General features: G+C 44.2%; 1 protein-coding gene across 2 annotated transcripts in view; it reads right to left on the bottom strand.

The window, feature by feature from the left end:
* Positions 1-2,956: 2,956 nt before the first annotated feature.
* APCDD1 (APC down-regulated 1) overlaps positions 2,957-15,189 on the bottom strand; it is a 34,511-nt gene continuing 22,278 nt past the window's right edge. For both annotated transcript variants that reach the window (XM_037508847.2, XM_037508848.2), the window contains exons 4-5: positions 8,148-8,469; positions 2,957-6,817 (exon numbers count right to left, since the gene is read on the bottom strand). In XM_037508847.2, the coding sequence (XP_037364744.1) occupies positions 6,366-6,817; positions 8,148-8,469 (774 nt within the window). In that variant the 3' untranslated portion in view covers positions 2,957-6,365. The remainder of the gene's footprint in view (positions 6,818-8,147; positions 8,470-15,189) is intronic.

The following is a 15,189-nucleotide window of genomic DNA, read 5'->3' as shown; positions in this document are numbered from 1 at the left end:
AACACCATCTTTTGAAGATACCATCTTTGTGTATTCTTGGCATCTGTGTCAAAGACCAGTTGACTATAAAGTAGGGGATTATTCCTGTACTCTTTCTTCTGTTCCATTATCTGTGGGTATGTCTTCATGCCAGTACCACACTGTCTTAATTACTGTGACTTTGCAATATATTTTGAAATCAGGAAAATATGATGCCTCCAGCTTTGTTCTTCTTTTCCCAGATAACTTTGGCTATTCAGGGTGCTTTGTGATTCCATATAAATTTTAGGATTTCTGTTTCATATTTATGAAAAAAATGCCATTGAAATGTTAATAGAAATTGCATTGACTCTGTAGATCTCTTTGGGTAGTATGGACAATTTGACAATATTAATTCTTCTAATATTGCATGAGTTGGCATTGAACTTTTCATGTTGAAAATAAGAGTTCCAATTAGTTCAAAGTAATAGCGACTACTTATTTATGGGAAATTGATAGAAAATGGCAAATATAGAAAATAGCATGGGGTAAAAATAAAAAATACATGATATGAATTAAATTATCAGCTATATTCCTCCCCCAAATGAAGAGTGAAATCTGTATAATATGGAAAATATTTTTCATTTAACAAGCTTTCACAGAATCTCAGCAGCTTGGCTTCTTGTTTATACCTTCCTTTCTCCTTTGTTCATGCTCTTGTCCAGCAGCTAACCACAGAAACAGAGTCTGTGTGTGAAGGAAGACCATGCTTGTGAGCATCCAGTCAGTGAGAAGACTTTACTGTTTGTAAAAGGAAATACCTCCTCAGAAAGAGAGCCACCAAAGATGATCGGATGTCCTAGAAGCATTAAGGCATTATCTGAAAAGTTAATTCATAATCACATTTATCTGTTCATTTTATTTAGATTGATGTGGTACAGTGAGAGACTCAAAAACTGATCAAGAGGGGAAAATGAAGATTATTCATTAAAACATTACCAAAAATGTGGGAAAAGCAACAAGAGTCACCCGTCAGCCTGAAGGTGACGGACAGTATGGTTACTGTAACCCAGACAGGGCAACTGCTTGACAGGAGCTGTGGCTTCACCCAGACAGGGCAACTGCTTGACAGGAGCTGTGGCTTCTTGCAGTCAACCGATGGTGACCCAGCAGCTGAAGGCAAGAAGATAAATACCCCTCCTCATCTCCTCCTGCCTCTGCGCCAAGAGTACCTACAATTTCCCAGTTAGCTGACAGGGCAGAAAGGCCAGGGAGACCACGGCTGCAGTCTGTGTGGGGAAGCAGTGGACTGACCAACTGGGCTGACCAACGGAAGATAGGCCTGGAGTGCTTCTCTGGATTTCCCTCTTTGCCTGTTCAGCAGAGTGTGGCTCCACCTTCTGAGCACTTCATTCTCAAGATGGAAACAAACCTATATTGAAATGACAAGATCATGATCTGGCTGACACCACCCCATACATGGATGCCAGGGCTAAACTTTTGACTTGGGTATAAAACTTGGGAGAAACTATGGAGAGCCTGGTGCCTTATGGACTGGGCAGTGGGTGAGTTCATTAACCACATGCAAAGTGGCTTTACCTGGATGATGTGATAAGCCAGGGTCAAGGTAGTAGTGTATGATAACCTCAACTCAATGACATATACTGCTAGCGTGCAAGTGTAGAGACACTAGTACACACACTTCCATCCAGAGGATAACTCACTGGCACACATGAAGTCATCTACACAGTTTCACTGAGCACATGACATCTCTCTGCAGCTTGACCCAAGGTGCTCAAATTATTGTCAAGTAAGCTTGGGATATCAAGGTGTGCGCTGGGCAGGAACCAGCCAGACAACACCTTTAATCACTGGTTTACGGACTGAGAACCAGGAATGATCTGGAAGAAACACTTGTATTAAATGAGCAACTGAGGATCACTAATGCCTGAGAATATTTGGAATTTGAACTTGCAGCCTGTTGCAAAGAGGGCACTTGTTCTCCCCACATGATTCCCAAAGCCTTCTGGAGGAAAGAGATTCTCCTGGCCTTCCTAAATATGGGTGGGGAGAGTAGTATTAGGGTGGGGGGTTTCTTCTATGTAACTGAAAACCAAAGATATACATCTTGCTAATGTCTGCTTTCCTGAAGTCGGGAACTAGATGTAAGCTTTATAAGTCTTGCTGTCTCTCTCTGTTCTGAAGGGTGGTTGATAAAGGCCTTCAAGGAGTTAAACTGAGCACACTGTAAACCATAACTGGAGTTTTCTGTAAGAATTCTAAACTGTAAAGTACCACACTAGATTCTTGGGAAAATTAAAGAAGATAATGCACATTTAGAACCAAGTAGGGTGCTACTTATTTAGCATGGTAAGGTGGAAAGTCAGGCTGAAATTCTAGGGATTAAAAGGTAAATAATAGCACTTGGGTTACCTAATCCTAAACCTGAAGCAGCTTCCCTCCTATCATCTATAAAGTGAAATGAGTAATACTTTCTTGGTTTTCATTAGAGTAAGCAAAAGCTTCCAAAGAATTTAATGCTCCATTAACTAGCCTTATTTTAGTAAACATTTTTACAAGTAGTCAGATTTCTTGGGCAATGCAATCTGGAACATGTACTGGGGAAGGAGACTTGATCTGTGCATTGACAAAATACATGCATAATTGTGAAACAAAAAGATCTTCAAGTTGATATGGTGCTAAAAATGTACTGAAAATAGGTAAAGGTTTAAACTGGAGAGTAGATACCGGTTGCTTCTTTCTACATAAATGGCAGAGAACTCTATAAAGTACTGTTTTGCTTTTTTAGCTGACCATGGACTTGCAGTGCATAGCAGGGGAGGAGGAAGGGCCAGAATAGGGAAGGGAAGAGCACAAGGGATTGTGGTGATAGGTCAGGTGGTGGGAGAACTACGGGGACTACACCTGAGGGGAGAAATCAAATATTATACAAAAATGAACAACAATGTAAGAAAATACATTATTAAAAAATATAATTGTTTTTTAATAGATTTTAAGTTCTGGTCTTGTGCGCTCCATTAGGAAAAAAAAAAAATCATCTCAAAAGCTTAACATGTGCAAAGGCTTTTTAAGGCAAGTCAGCCCTGTTTTACGAAGGTCCCTTTATTTCCAGTTATATTAAGGCAGCTGTAGTGGAGGAATAAACACTATGTTCTCATTACAATTCACAGGATTCATTCATTCATTCCATAGAATTCTGGTCTACCTTACTTTACCCTGCCAAGCTGCTTGCTTCTAATACAATCCACATTTATTTTTAATGCTGTACTTACAAGCTATAAGGGAGCATCAATCTATAGATTGTTTACTTTGTATCAGAAACACTCATTTGAAGAATCAGTGTTTCAGACATATAAATCTCCTGCTGGTGAGAAAAGAATGCATATGTTTCTCCCCTCAACTCTAGAAATTTGTGGAAGGCATTGCAGCTACCTTTGTTTTTTGATGCAAATGTATGCTTAGGAAAATTTCTCAAAAGAGCCAGAAGAGTCTATGTGGGGCAGAGGACTCTGTGTTGTAGCAGACACCCTCTCCTTCCAGCCCATTCAGTACTCCCTTCTCAAGAACCTACCTCTGGCTGTCCAGCATTTCCCTCGAGGACAGTGTCCTGAGATGCCTAATTACATGCTATGTATCTGCTGGTCTTATCTTCCACTGCCATGTACCTCCTATGTCTTATAGGGCTCGGATGTACCTTTTAAAATAAAACACCACAATGTCTGTGAGGACTATTATGAACATCATCTTTGTTTTCAAGAATATGTTTAAAGAGTTGGCAGAATAGAGACAGACTCTTTTATTATCATTTAAGCTTTCCTTCAACCAGGAACTCCAAGAGTCTGACATTGAAGTCATATCATAAATTGTGTGGGGTGAGGCTGAGCTACCCTTTAGAGGCCACAGCCCTCTGATACTGCAGTGGGCTTAAGGATGCACATCAGCTGGATGCCACAGATAGTGAAGATGAGGTGCTGCCCCCCTGCAGCCCATGGTTTGAACAAACTACCTTCTCCTGTACTGGGTAGACTGAGATTCCAAGGAGCTCCTTTGTGAGCCATCGGGATTTGTAGGTTTTAGGGTGCGTGAAGCCTAGATTATATCCAGATTTTATTTTTGCTCAAGAATAGCTTGTAGTTCCAGGAGGCCACCAAGGATTCTCAGAGCCACCAATTTTGTGCTCACTACTTTCATCTAGTATTTACCAGAACTCAGGGTTTACTTGCCCGCACCTGGGTGCCTATTATGGACTGATCTAATTATAAAATACTCTAATCAGTCAAGCTTTCCTCAGAAATGTCATGGGCTTAAGTTAAACTTCTGATTCTAAAACCTGAATGGATTTTAAAAGCAGATCAACTGGTCCCAGGTTTCTTCAGGGTAATGGGTTATTTATGTAAAATGAAGATTTTCAAGGGCTTATTCAGGCAGTTTACTTTTAGAACCCCTTACTCATGTTAACATGACATAACCAAGATAAGATACAAAATACATGAAACAGTAAGCAAGAGGCATAAATCTAAAAATGTCAGAAATTTGTGAATTAATTATAATGGTCACTCTAATTTACAGTGTGTCCAAAAACGATGTGAATTTCATATCATCCTTATATATATATTTAATAAAACATTGTGTACATGTCAATAACTATATACTTGACTGTATGTATGTACATGTCATTTTATTAGGTATGACCAGCTAGGTCTAAGTGAAAGCTTTGAATTAAGTGGCTATTAACTTATCATTTTTACAGTAAATCACTGAGGTATCCCTTAGCAATGAACATAGTTTCTCATATAATTTTATTAGAGCCTTTAAAGACAAAATTAGTATTAATTAAATAGATCCACAGGTAAAATGTATTTTGTGGGAGTATTTTTGACATCTTTGTTTATTTAACTTGGCAGACAGACATTAAGTTAGTATTTGCATTTGAATAAACCCCCTCAATATGCACCACAACTTAAAATATAATCTAAAGATAAAGCACTTTGGTACTCCATGCCGTCCTTATTATAACTTAACACCACACTGAATGCTACAGCATTTTATAAAGTTAATTCTTAAATACAAGTATGACTCTTGACCTTGATCCTAGTTTCCATGTTTGCTTTTCAGGACATCCAGGCTTTCGGTCACCACTCCTTCCCTCCAGCAGTCTCCACCGGCACTAGCACTCAGTGTTCAGAGAGCACCATCTCCAATAATCCAAAGCAAGGGCAGACATGCCTCAAGCACCCTCCCAATGCCGGTGAGGAAGAAAGTCACGGGCTCTGTCCAAGGGGACCCTGAGACACTGCGTGACAGAGCCAAGGCAACAGCAGGACAGAGACCGAGTCAAACTGGCATGTCCGGCGACCAGGGGCTTTCACAGGAAGCCTGAGTGTTACACAAGTGCAGGGCCTAACGCAGCACCCAACTTGGCTACCCTGACTGCTCTGTCTGCACAGCCAGAGCACCCAAGCGTGGTGCGCGTAGTCATCAGTGAAGGTAGCAGAGATGCCAGGGTAAAGCTCCCTCTGCCCAGCCCTAATCAGACACGCATGGGCCAGGGCAAGGGTCGCATGCAGAGGAAACTTCAAAGTGAAGGGCATTGGCACTTAACTCACGGTCCCAAGCCAGGGCACCGCTGCTTGCAAGCCGGGCTACTTTTGGCATCTGCTTGACCGTTCTTATCTACCACCACCCAGAACCAGCACTAACAAATGTCTCTTTTCCCAACAAGTTAAAACAACAATAGTTTAAATTACTTTGAAATTTTAATTACAGAAACATTTCTACTCAACATTTGAAGTTTGGATTCTCTCCTTTTTCTGCATGAAGGCTGTCACGGTGGCTACACTAAGCTTTGTGTCTTTTCCTATGTACATATCTACACCCATGTCTCTTCTTTATTAACAAAAGGTATCTTGTGTGATCCCAAACCAACTCTGTACTAGGTTCTGGATTGCAAATCTCAGAGTAAAACAGTTTCACAAAAGGGTAGGAAGCAACTGCGGTAAAGTGGCAGGAAGAGCTGCAGCTTGATAACTGTTTCTTCTAAGTTCAACTCAGAAAGACAGTAACTCAGAGGAAGTGAAGAAGAAGACCTAGTTTTCACCCCTGCTCCCTATACCCAAACACACTAGCCCAAAACCCTCTGGTCTTAAAGTGCAAGGACTACTGTAAAGGCCCCTAGGCCAGGGATCCCACTGGGTGTTGTTCAGAGTAGAGACTTCAAACAGTGCTCTCATGACTCAGGCTGGGGTGGGGGTGGGTGGGAAGGCTGAAGAAAATAGGGCCATTCCAGACATTCAAGTGCATCATAATATCCTTTCTTTTGTTAAAAACACAGAGCTGTCAAATTGTAAGGAATCCTGACTTGGAAAAATAAAACTTTTTAAAAACTTCTATCTGAAGATGTTCCAGTGCAGCAGAGTCAAAAGGCCGGTGAGCAAGGTGAGGAGCAGAGGGTGAGCACTCCCCACCGAGGCCCTGCTCCCATACTGGGAGCCCCTGTGGTCTTCGGGGAAGTCCTCGGCTCTGGGCACGGAAGACGCACACTGGACCAAGGGCATCTGGTAGGATGTAGCTCTCTTCTCGGGCCTGTCTGGACTGGACCCGTCACTGGGCCTCTGGCCATTGAAGAGCAGGTAGCGGCCGCGGGTGTCCTGCTCCATTTTGAAGATCTCATACTCTGTGTGAGGTAGTTTGATTCCCAGCGCCACGCAGCCATTGGTGTGTGTCACGTCCTGCTGGACACCCACCTGCCAGGAGCCCTCGGCCCCACACTCATTCCCGTTGAAGACATTAAGCAACGAGGCCGTGGCAGCATCCATGGGGGTCACCTTCATGTGGTTCACTGTGAGGGAGAGAGAGTGGCTTTGTGACTTAGAGGGAGTTTGCAGGCAGCACAGAAAGCCCACAGAGAAAACACAGGTAGCACCTATCTCCGCACACTTCCCCACCACCCCAAAACACCCAACGGCCACAGTCTTCTTAAGCATGCTCACGGAGAAAGAGTCCCTCGTGTTCATTCAAATGGGGGTCAGACCAGGTGTACTGCAGGTGTGAGCGAAAGAAAGTCTACATTTAGCTCATAAACACTGAGCTGTCATGTCTGTTACACACAGACAAACACAAAAGTGTCTCCAAGGAGTTGTCTTTGGTAACACTGACTCTTTGGGACTGACAAAATATTCACCAAAAACGGGCATTCTATTTTTATAAAAAGGCTGTAAGGTTTGATTTTTTTTATAATTGTTAAGGTGTCTTAGACTAGTTAACATTTTTGCAAATTAATACTGGTCTATGAGTCAGATATCTAAAACAAATTAGGCTGCAAGCAAAAAAATGTGAGTAAATATAGAAAATAAGATCCCAGCACTTGCACAGTGAAGCTATTGAAGTCCCTCTGCAGGCACTACATTCTGTGTCTACCACAGGGCTTGGGGTAGAGTTAGATAAAGATGGCTATTTTCTAGGCCACCTTCTTCCTGGAGTGAATCTTCCTAAGAAAAGGGCCAGATTAGCTGGGACTTAGCTGCGTTGCAGAAATAGTTTATACTATATAGACTGAACCACAAAATGCTATCCCAGGAAGGGTCCCAGCCAGCGTCTAGGATACCCCACTTTATTTGGCCATGACAGGGCAACCACAAGACCTCCCTGGCTGACCACAGCCCAAAGAACCTCATCCCTCACCACTCTCATGCAGGTCATTATTAGGTAGCCTGAACTTCCATCGTCGAGCACAAGACAACTTTCCAAGAACATGACAAACTCTAGAAATGACAACTCCGAGGTGTAACTAATACCTGCTGTGTTCCCCGCTGAGAAAAGCACACTCTAGTCTCCAAGTGTGAGGGCACCTTAGGGGCAGCTCAGGACCAGCCATTATTAAAACATGCAGACTTGAGATTCCCTTCCCGGGAACACTCTCCGTGGCCACACCCACGGGTGAGCAGGAGGACTCCTGGTCACTGGTATCGGGCTGAGCCATCCATCCCCTGGCCCCACCCACAGTGAGAAACTCAAAGGACAGCCTTGAGGCAGAGGGTTCTCCAGAATCTTTCCCCCACACCTCAGGCAGAAAGAAGGCCCGAGGCTCTGCTTCATCAAAAAAACCTCACATCACTGCTCCCTGCCCCGCCCGTTGGCTGTGACCCGGAGATCTGAGGCCAGAGTCCTACCTTTGAAGACAAACTCCGTTCCTCCCATGACTCTGGACGAGTGCACGCCCCGGCTGTAGCGGCCTTTGGCGTAGATGGTAAAGGTGGGGTGCTTGCAGATGGGGTCAGAATAGTGGTAGTAGTGCCCCTCCCAGGTGTTGTTGTTGTCATGGAAGATGAAGTGGCGTGTGAGAAAGAGAACTTCGGGCCGCACCTCACAGCGCTGGCTCACCCACTCGCCGTGCAGCCCAACAGTCAGGTCGGCCTTGGGGGGCAGCAGGGGCGGGCGGTGCTCGTCTGAGCGGTGGATGATGCGGCAGGCTATGCAGGCGTGGTCGTGGTTCTGAAGCCAAGAAACAAACACACTGAGACTGTTGTCATTAAGGGAGAGACGTGTCCATGTGTTTCCCTCTAGTGGCTCACCCCGAGGCCTGGGCAAGCCCTACCCCCCACACTGGCATGGACATTCAGGGTATTGCTGAGGCACCTGGGCACACAGAAGAGGGGCAAGCAGTGTGCGTGTGCTTGCGTGAGTGCTCACATGTGCTTGGCTGACTTTAGAGCCTGCCTAATGTCCTGCAATGATATGGAATCTCTTTAGAATTCTTTACACTTTCACTCCTAGGTATCTCCCAAAGAACACAAAAACGCGAAGTTGAAAGGAAACCTGCACTCTATGTTTACAGAAGCACTATTTCCAATGGTCAAGATACAGAAACAACCTAAGCACCCAAAACAGATGTGGTATATACACACAGAGTGGACTACTCAACAATCAAAAAAGATAACTTGTTCCATTTATGACATAGAAATGAGCCAAAGAGAAAGAGAAATACTGGATAGTTTCACTTATATGTGGAATCCAGAGAAACCAAGCAAAGGATTAGACACAGATGAACTTTAAGACAGATCCATGAAAGCCAACCATAGATCTGAGGCTTTCAGGAGGGGAGGGGAGCAGACGGGGTCTGGGAGAACACAGTGGACTATGGTGGAAGACTAAGGGTGGGAAAAGTATGGCGACCAGACCTCAGGGGAGAAACCCTATATTGTGAAAAGATAAACAAGGACGTAAGATAATGATACTTGTTAATAAAAATAATAAATAAAAATAGAGAAAAAGATCCCATTCCATTTTGAGACCACAAGTGCTGGACACTAGATTTCAAAATGAAAGGTCACCTCAAGCTGTAAAAAGTTCTATAAATAGACCTCACTCTCATTAGGATGGTTACTATAAAAGGAAAAAAAAAACCCAAAATCCAGAAAATAACAGTGTTGGGGAGGATGTGGAGATATTGGAGCCTTTGTGCTGCTGCTGGTGGGAATGTGAAACTGTGCAGCTGCTGTGGAAAAGTTAACACATGACCAGGGATTCTACTTCTGGTTCATGCCCAAAAGAATTGAAATCGGTCTCAAAGAGATATTCAAACAGCCATGTACACCAGCATTATTCACAATCAGCCAAAAGCACCCAGTGCCCATCAACAGATGAATGAATAAACAAAATGTGGCGTATCTACAGAATGGAATATTATTCAGCTTCCAAAAAAGAAATTCTGACATCCTACAGCATGGATGAGCCTTGCATTCATCATGCTAAGGGAGATAAGCCAGTCACGACAGGGAAATACCATGGGGTTCTGCTTACAGGAGGCACCCAGAGTGGTCAAATTCACAGAGAAGAGAGCGGAATGGAAGCTGCCAGAGGTAAGGGGTGGGGAGTTAGTGCTGAGTGGGTGCGGAGCTTTGGTTAGGGAAGATGAACAGTTCCAGGCACTGAGGGTGCACTGAAGCCGTACAACTAGCAATGGCTGAGATGGCAAGTGTTACATGTATTTTCTCACAATTAATTTTCCATGAAATTATGAGATGAACATGCAAAAGGATGGCCTCCTAGCTGCTGTGGATGAAGGGGTGGCTAGAAAGGCAGGGGTCTGTTCAAAGGAAGGGTGGAAGGGTGCCTTAAAGAAGGCCCAAGGTCACCGAGAAGCTGGTGTGCACACCAGCCACCCATGTGTGTCTGCTGGCCTCGAGGGTTAGAAGGCTTCACGGGCTTTAATTTGCTTCTGGTTTTATAGCTTCAAGCCATTTAATTAGTGCATGATAGTGGTGGCTCTGTCTCAGGAGGCCTCTCACTCAGTCATTTCCATAATGTTAACAAATCCTGGAACCAGGGTTATGCAGGTTTTGAACTGAGCTAGCCAGGTAGCTATACAGGCGGGGTCGTGGTTCTACAGGCAGCAAAGACACTGAGCATGGGTCTTCACGGTAGAGCAATGTCCACGTGCTTCCCCTACAGAGGCTTATGTAAATGCTGTTTGGAAAAGTCAATGCTTAGAAAGCAGGAGAGTGTCCTTGACCTCAATGTCACTGTCAGCTGTCTGGCCTGTTATAGGGCCTATGAGCCAGGGGCTGCCTCCCCTGAATTGGGGGTGGGGGGCATCCATCCACTCTTCCCTCTCTCACGTGAGGTGCTGTGAGGCGGACTGTGCTCATACACACACTGTGGTCCTAGTGCATTTGGTGGCCTGTGGTTTCCTACAAAGGACTCTGGGGGCACATGGAGAAAGTGGCCTGCAGCATGTGGTCAGCACTGAGGTACTACATGCAAGCTACTGGGAGGAAACAGGGAAAAGCACCTGCACACAGGACAATGGCATTCTGGCTGGTCCCAGTGAGCAAGAATGCTAAGATGTGCAGAAGACCCTGGGGAAGAGAGAGGACTTCCTAGGAACACACTCAAGTCAGTATTAGAAGTGCGGTGCCAGAAAGTGTCCACGTTACCCCTGAGGACCCACACTGGCAGCTTGCTAACTGTTGCTCCTGCTCACCTACCAAACAGCCCAAGGAGACTGCCAGCCCGGCTTCCCCACCCCCTCCGGCTTCCACACCTGGTTTACTATAGGTAATTTGGGAATTTAGAAACATCAGTTGTGATCATTTCATTCCTGGTCCTTCTAGAAAGGTGTGAGTCTTAATCCTTGAAGAGATGTTTTTGTTTCCTCAATACCAATAAATCACTTTAGGAATTTCCCAGAAAGCTTTTAGGTAGGGTGGGAGGACAGGAGGGGGAGAACAGAAGGTCATAATTTTTGTAAGAGCTGCTTCTGGGGTAACCGCAGGGATCAGCTGCTCTTTGGTTAGTCAAGAAACAGGCTTGGTGAGGAAAGGTGGGCACAGGCGCCAGGTCCACGCTGTTCCAGAAGGCGCCATGCCCAGGGCATAGCATATGGTGTTCTATGGGTGCCTTTCTTTAAGAACAACAAGGCGTGGTCCTAAATCCCAAGATGAAAATCCAGTACTGACTGGTTTCAGGAGCATGGCGGTCCTGAGGAAAGAGCAGAGGCAGCAGAGGAAAGCATGCTAGGCAGTCCTCATTTGGGTCTGTGAGAATTCAGCAAGGGCAGGGAGCTACTGGGTGCTCAGGTATTGGTCTTGCCAAATTCCTATACTGGTTATGTCATTTAATCTTGGTAAAATACACCTCGGATAAACCATCTTAACCATCTCAGGTGTTAAGGTTCAGTGGCATTCAGGACACTCACATGGTGGAGCCATCAGCACCACCCTCTCCAAAACTCCTTCCCCTCCTGAAACTCTCCATCCATTAAACACTAGCTCCCCTCCCTCCACCCCACCCGCCAGCTACCCCCATCCTACTGTCTCTGCGAACCTGACCACTCTGGGTCCCTCACATAAGTGGAATCATACAGTACTTGTTCTTTTTTTGTGACAGGCTCATATCACTTAGCATAATGTCCTCCAGGCTCACTCATGTTGTAACATGTCAAAATTTCCTTCCTTTTAAAAGCTGTTATATATACACCTTACACCACATTTTGTTTATCCATTCATCTATTGATGAATACTTGGTTTGCTCCCACATTTTTATGGCTATAGTGAATAATATGTATTACCAGCATGGGTGGACAGATATCTTTTCAAGACCCTGCTTTCAATTCAGTTGAGTGGATACCCAGAAAAGGAATGGCCAGTAAATCACATGGCAATTCTATTTTTCACTTTTTGAAGAACGACCACAATATTTTCCGTAGTGACTACACACCGCTTGATAATTCCACCAGCAGAGTGCAAGGTTTCCAATTTCTCTACATCTTCACTGACAACTGTGATTTTCTTTTCTTTTCTTTTTTTTTTTTTTTGATAGCAGCCATTCTAATGGATGTGATGTGGTCTCCCACAGTGGTTCTGATTTGCATTTCCTTAGTGCTGAGTGATGCTGATATCTTTTCATGAGTTTGTGGGCTATTTATATATCTTCTATGGAGAAATATAGTCAAGTCATTAATGTCAGGTTTTGTTGTTGGTTAATTATTTGTTTTTAAAGAATTTACTTTTTATACATACAAGAACTGGGGTACAGGCCAGAGTTGTGGGGGGTGAGAGGATTCACCAGAGACAGAGTGGGGAACAGGAGGATTGGCTGAAATACACTGCTGAGGGGAGCAGTGGGCGAGACAGGAGAGGTCTGCTGAGCCATGTGGGTAGCTCCCTGACCTGGCATTGAACTCGTGCTGCAGTAGCTGTGGATTGCTTCATAGGTTGCGTCTAAACCCCTTGTGGCACCAGGGAGGGCCTGATTAATTACTTTTGAAAACAACTCTTTAGCTGGTTTTAAGAAACAAAAGATGCCAAAGCAAGGGTGGAAGTTCTGAACTTCCCGTGGATACTGTGAGTGAGGGAACCTATTTAGCCATGGTTGGTAAGGAGGACACTATTCTGTTTTATAGAAAGGTTTTTTCCAAATGCAATTTGTGCTTTTAATTACTACCATCCTTGGCTTGGATTAACACTAAATCACCTACAGGAACAACAATGGGAAAGTAGAAATTAATCCCTATACATTGTATTGGCTGTAAGATTTCTCCTTTCCAAGATGTTTTCCTTAAGTGGTAGTCTTTCAGTGTGTGGAGTTTTTCAACATGAACAGTGATTTGTACTATGAAATATCATTTGTTCAGGAAGTATCTCTTTTTTTTTTTGCCCAAGCTCTAATACCTGGTTCTCATCTTAGCAGATGTCCTCTCTCAGATCCTCCAACTGTATTTCACCATCACTCGCTTTCTCTAAAGCTCAGAAAGAGCTACCTAAGGTCAGGGTTATTATACAAAAAAGATCTGAAGGTTAAAGCAGAGGGACCAGAATGTGTGTTCTTGTTTCTGTTCTTTACATCAACTATAAAAAGTTTTAATTCAAAGGGGAGAGGACAGCAAAGAGCCTATAGAATTAATTTCTTAAAAGACAAAAAACAAACAAACAAAAAAAAAAACTCCAGCTCATTCTAAAAATGAAAAATCAATCTGAAACTTTGTAAGTCAGCAATGTAGCAGACACAGTAATGTTTTTACCCACTCTGCTTTCTGATCACACCCAGCGCCCTGGTCACACTGAGTAACCACAGCTTGTGAGTAAGGGGCACGTTATTCTAAGGAGTTCAAGCGCATCAACTCCTGAAGCTTTACAATCTCCCAAAGGGGTCATGGGTACTCCACAGATGAGGTTGCCAAGGCACAGAGACAGAATAATGTGGTTCCAAGACTTTATAAGCCCAAAGCAAAATCCGAGTATCATTTAATCAGCGGGCTTGCTGCGTGCTGTCCCCAGCCCCAGGCTGCCTCAGGCTGAGGACCTGCAAAGATAGTGTCTCCTCAGCAAGGACTCTGATCCCTTGAAAAGGTCTTCTCTGGCCAATGACTGACAGGGATCCTCCAGGCTCTCTCTTGCTCCCGGCCAATATTTATTTCTGGAAAGGTGGTTCATCAACAACATTTGCTGACAGTCTCCACTTGTTTCCAGACTTTCCCAGATTGAAAGAAATTACTTAATATGATCATGTGAATAAATCAACTAGAGAAGCAAACTGAATTAAACATTTCCTGGGTTGAAGCTTTGTTCAAGGATGAGGAGAAATGGGAACAGATGATGGAAACTTCCTAGAGTTTTGTTTCATGGGATTAAAAACACATTAATATTTCTCAGGAAGAAACCTGCTGTGGCCAGTGACCAATGTTGAAATCTTTTGTTTACAAGTATAATTCTCTACATGTTTGATTAAGTTTCTACTGTACGTATTCTTTGGCCCTCTCTGTTTCATTATAAATACCTGAAGCCAAGATCAAAGTGTTCTTCTTCTTGTTTCTCAAGATATCTTGAGAAGGGTAGGAAGAAGACACAAGACTGACAGACTGACTGAAAGAAAGCTGTCTTTGAATATTTAAAAATATCAATATGGTGGTCAGCACTTACCACTTATGATGAGATGGCTCCACCTTCAGGCAGGGACTCATGGGGTTCTTCCTGATATGCAATTCTAGGAGTTTTAGTAACTCAGGCTTAAAGGGACCATCATAATTCCACTTTCAGCAGGAAGCACAGTGAAAAGCTTTGACCATGTATGCTGGTCTCCACCTGCAGGGCAGGAGCCACCAGCGGGGCTGGCAGTCAGTGCTGTAACCCAGCATCTTCTTCCACTGGCAGGGGCACCAATACACAGCAGGCCCTGACCCCGCTCAGCTAGGTGCTGCCTGCCCGGAGGCAGAGGGCTTAGGAAGCCTCACTGTGTAGCAACCCACAGTCTGATAGTTACTCACAAAAGGGCCTGAGCCACAGGATTGGAGAAGGCAAGAAAGGTGGGCTGCTGAGTCCTCGGGTTTTGTATTTGGCTACCAAACACACAGGCAGCCAAAGTCAACTGAACTCTCTTCTGCACCTGGAAGTTAAGCAGCAGCACTTGGTGGATCTGGGGGAAACATTACATCTCTAGAAATGATTTTTCTAAGAAGTTTAGGAACCAAGAAGTCCGCTTACAGAGGTCTTTCCAGCTTTATGAAATATTTTTCAGTAAATCATGAAAAAAGATAATTTTGCCTTTACCATGCCTGTATATACAATGAGGAGATGTGAGCAGTTAGATAAAAACACAAGACACTGGGTATCGGGGCCTCCCCTGGTGGCGCAGGCGGTTGAGCGCAGCACTATGAAGCTGTCCGCAGCCTCTGCAGCGCTGGTTCAATCCCGGCCGGCTGGCCAGCGAGGGTCC

The sequence above is a fragment of the Talpa occidentalis genome, unplaced genomic scaffold (assembly GCF_014898055.3).
Source record: "Talpa occidentalis isolate TD23 unplaced genomic scaffold, MPIMG_talOcc4v2.1 talOcc4.13, whole genome shotgun sequence".
Lineage (NCBI taxonomy): Eukaryota > Metazoa > Chordata > Mammalia > Eulipotyphla > Talpidae > Talpa > Talpa occidentalis.
The sequence above is the reverse complement of the archived record's forward strand: the minus strand, read 5'-3'. Positions and strand labels throughout refer to the sequence as shown.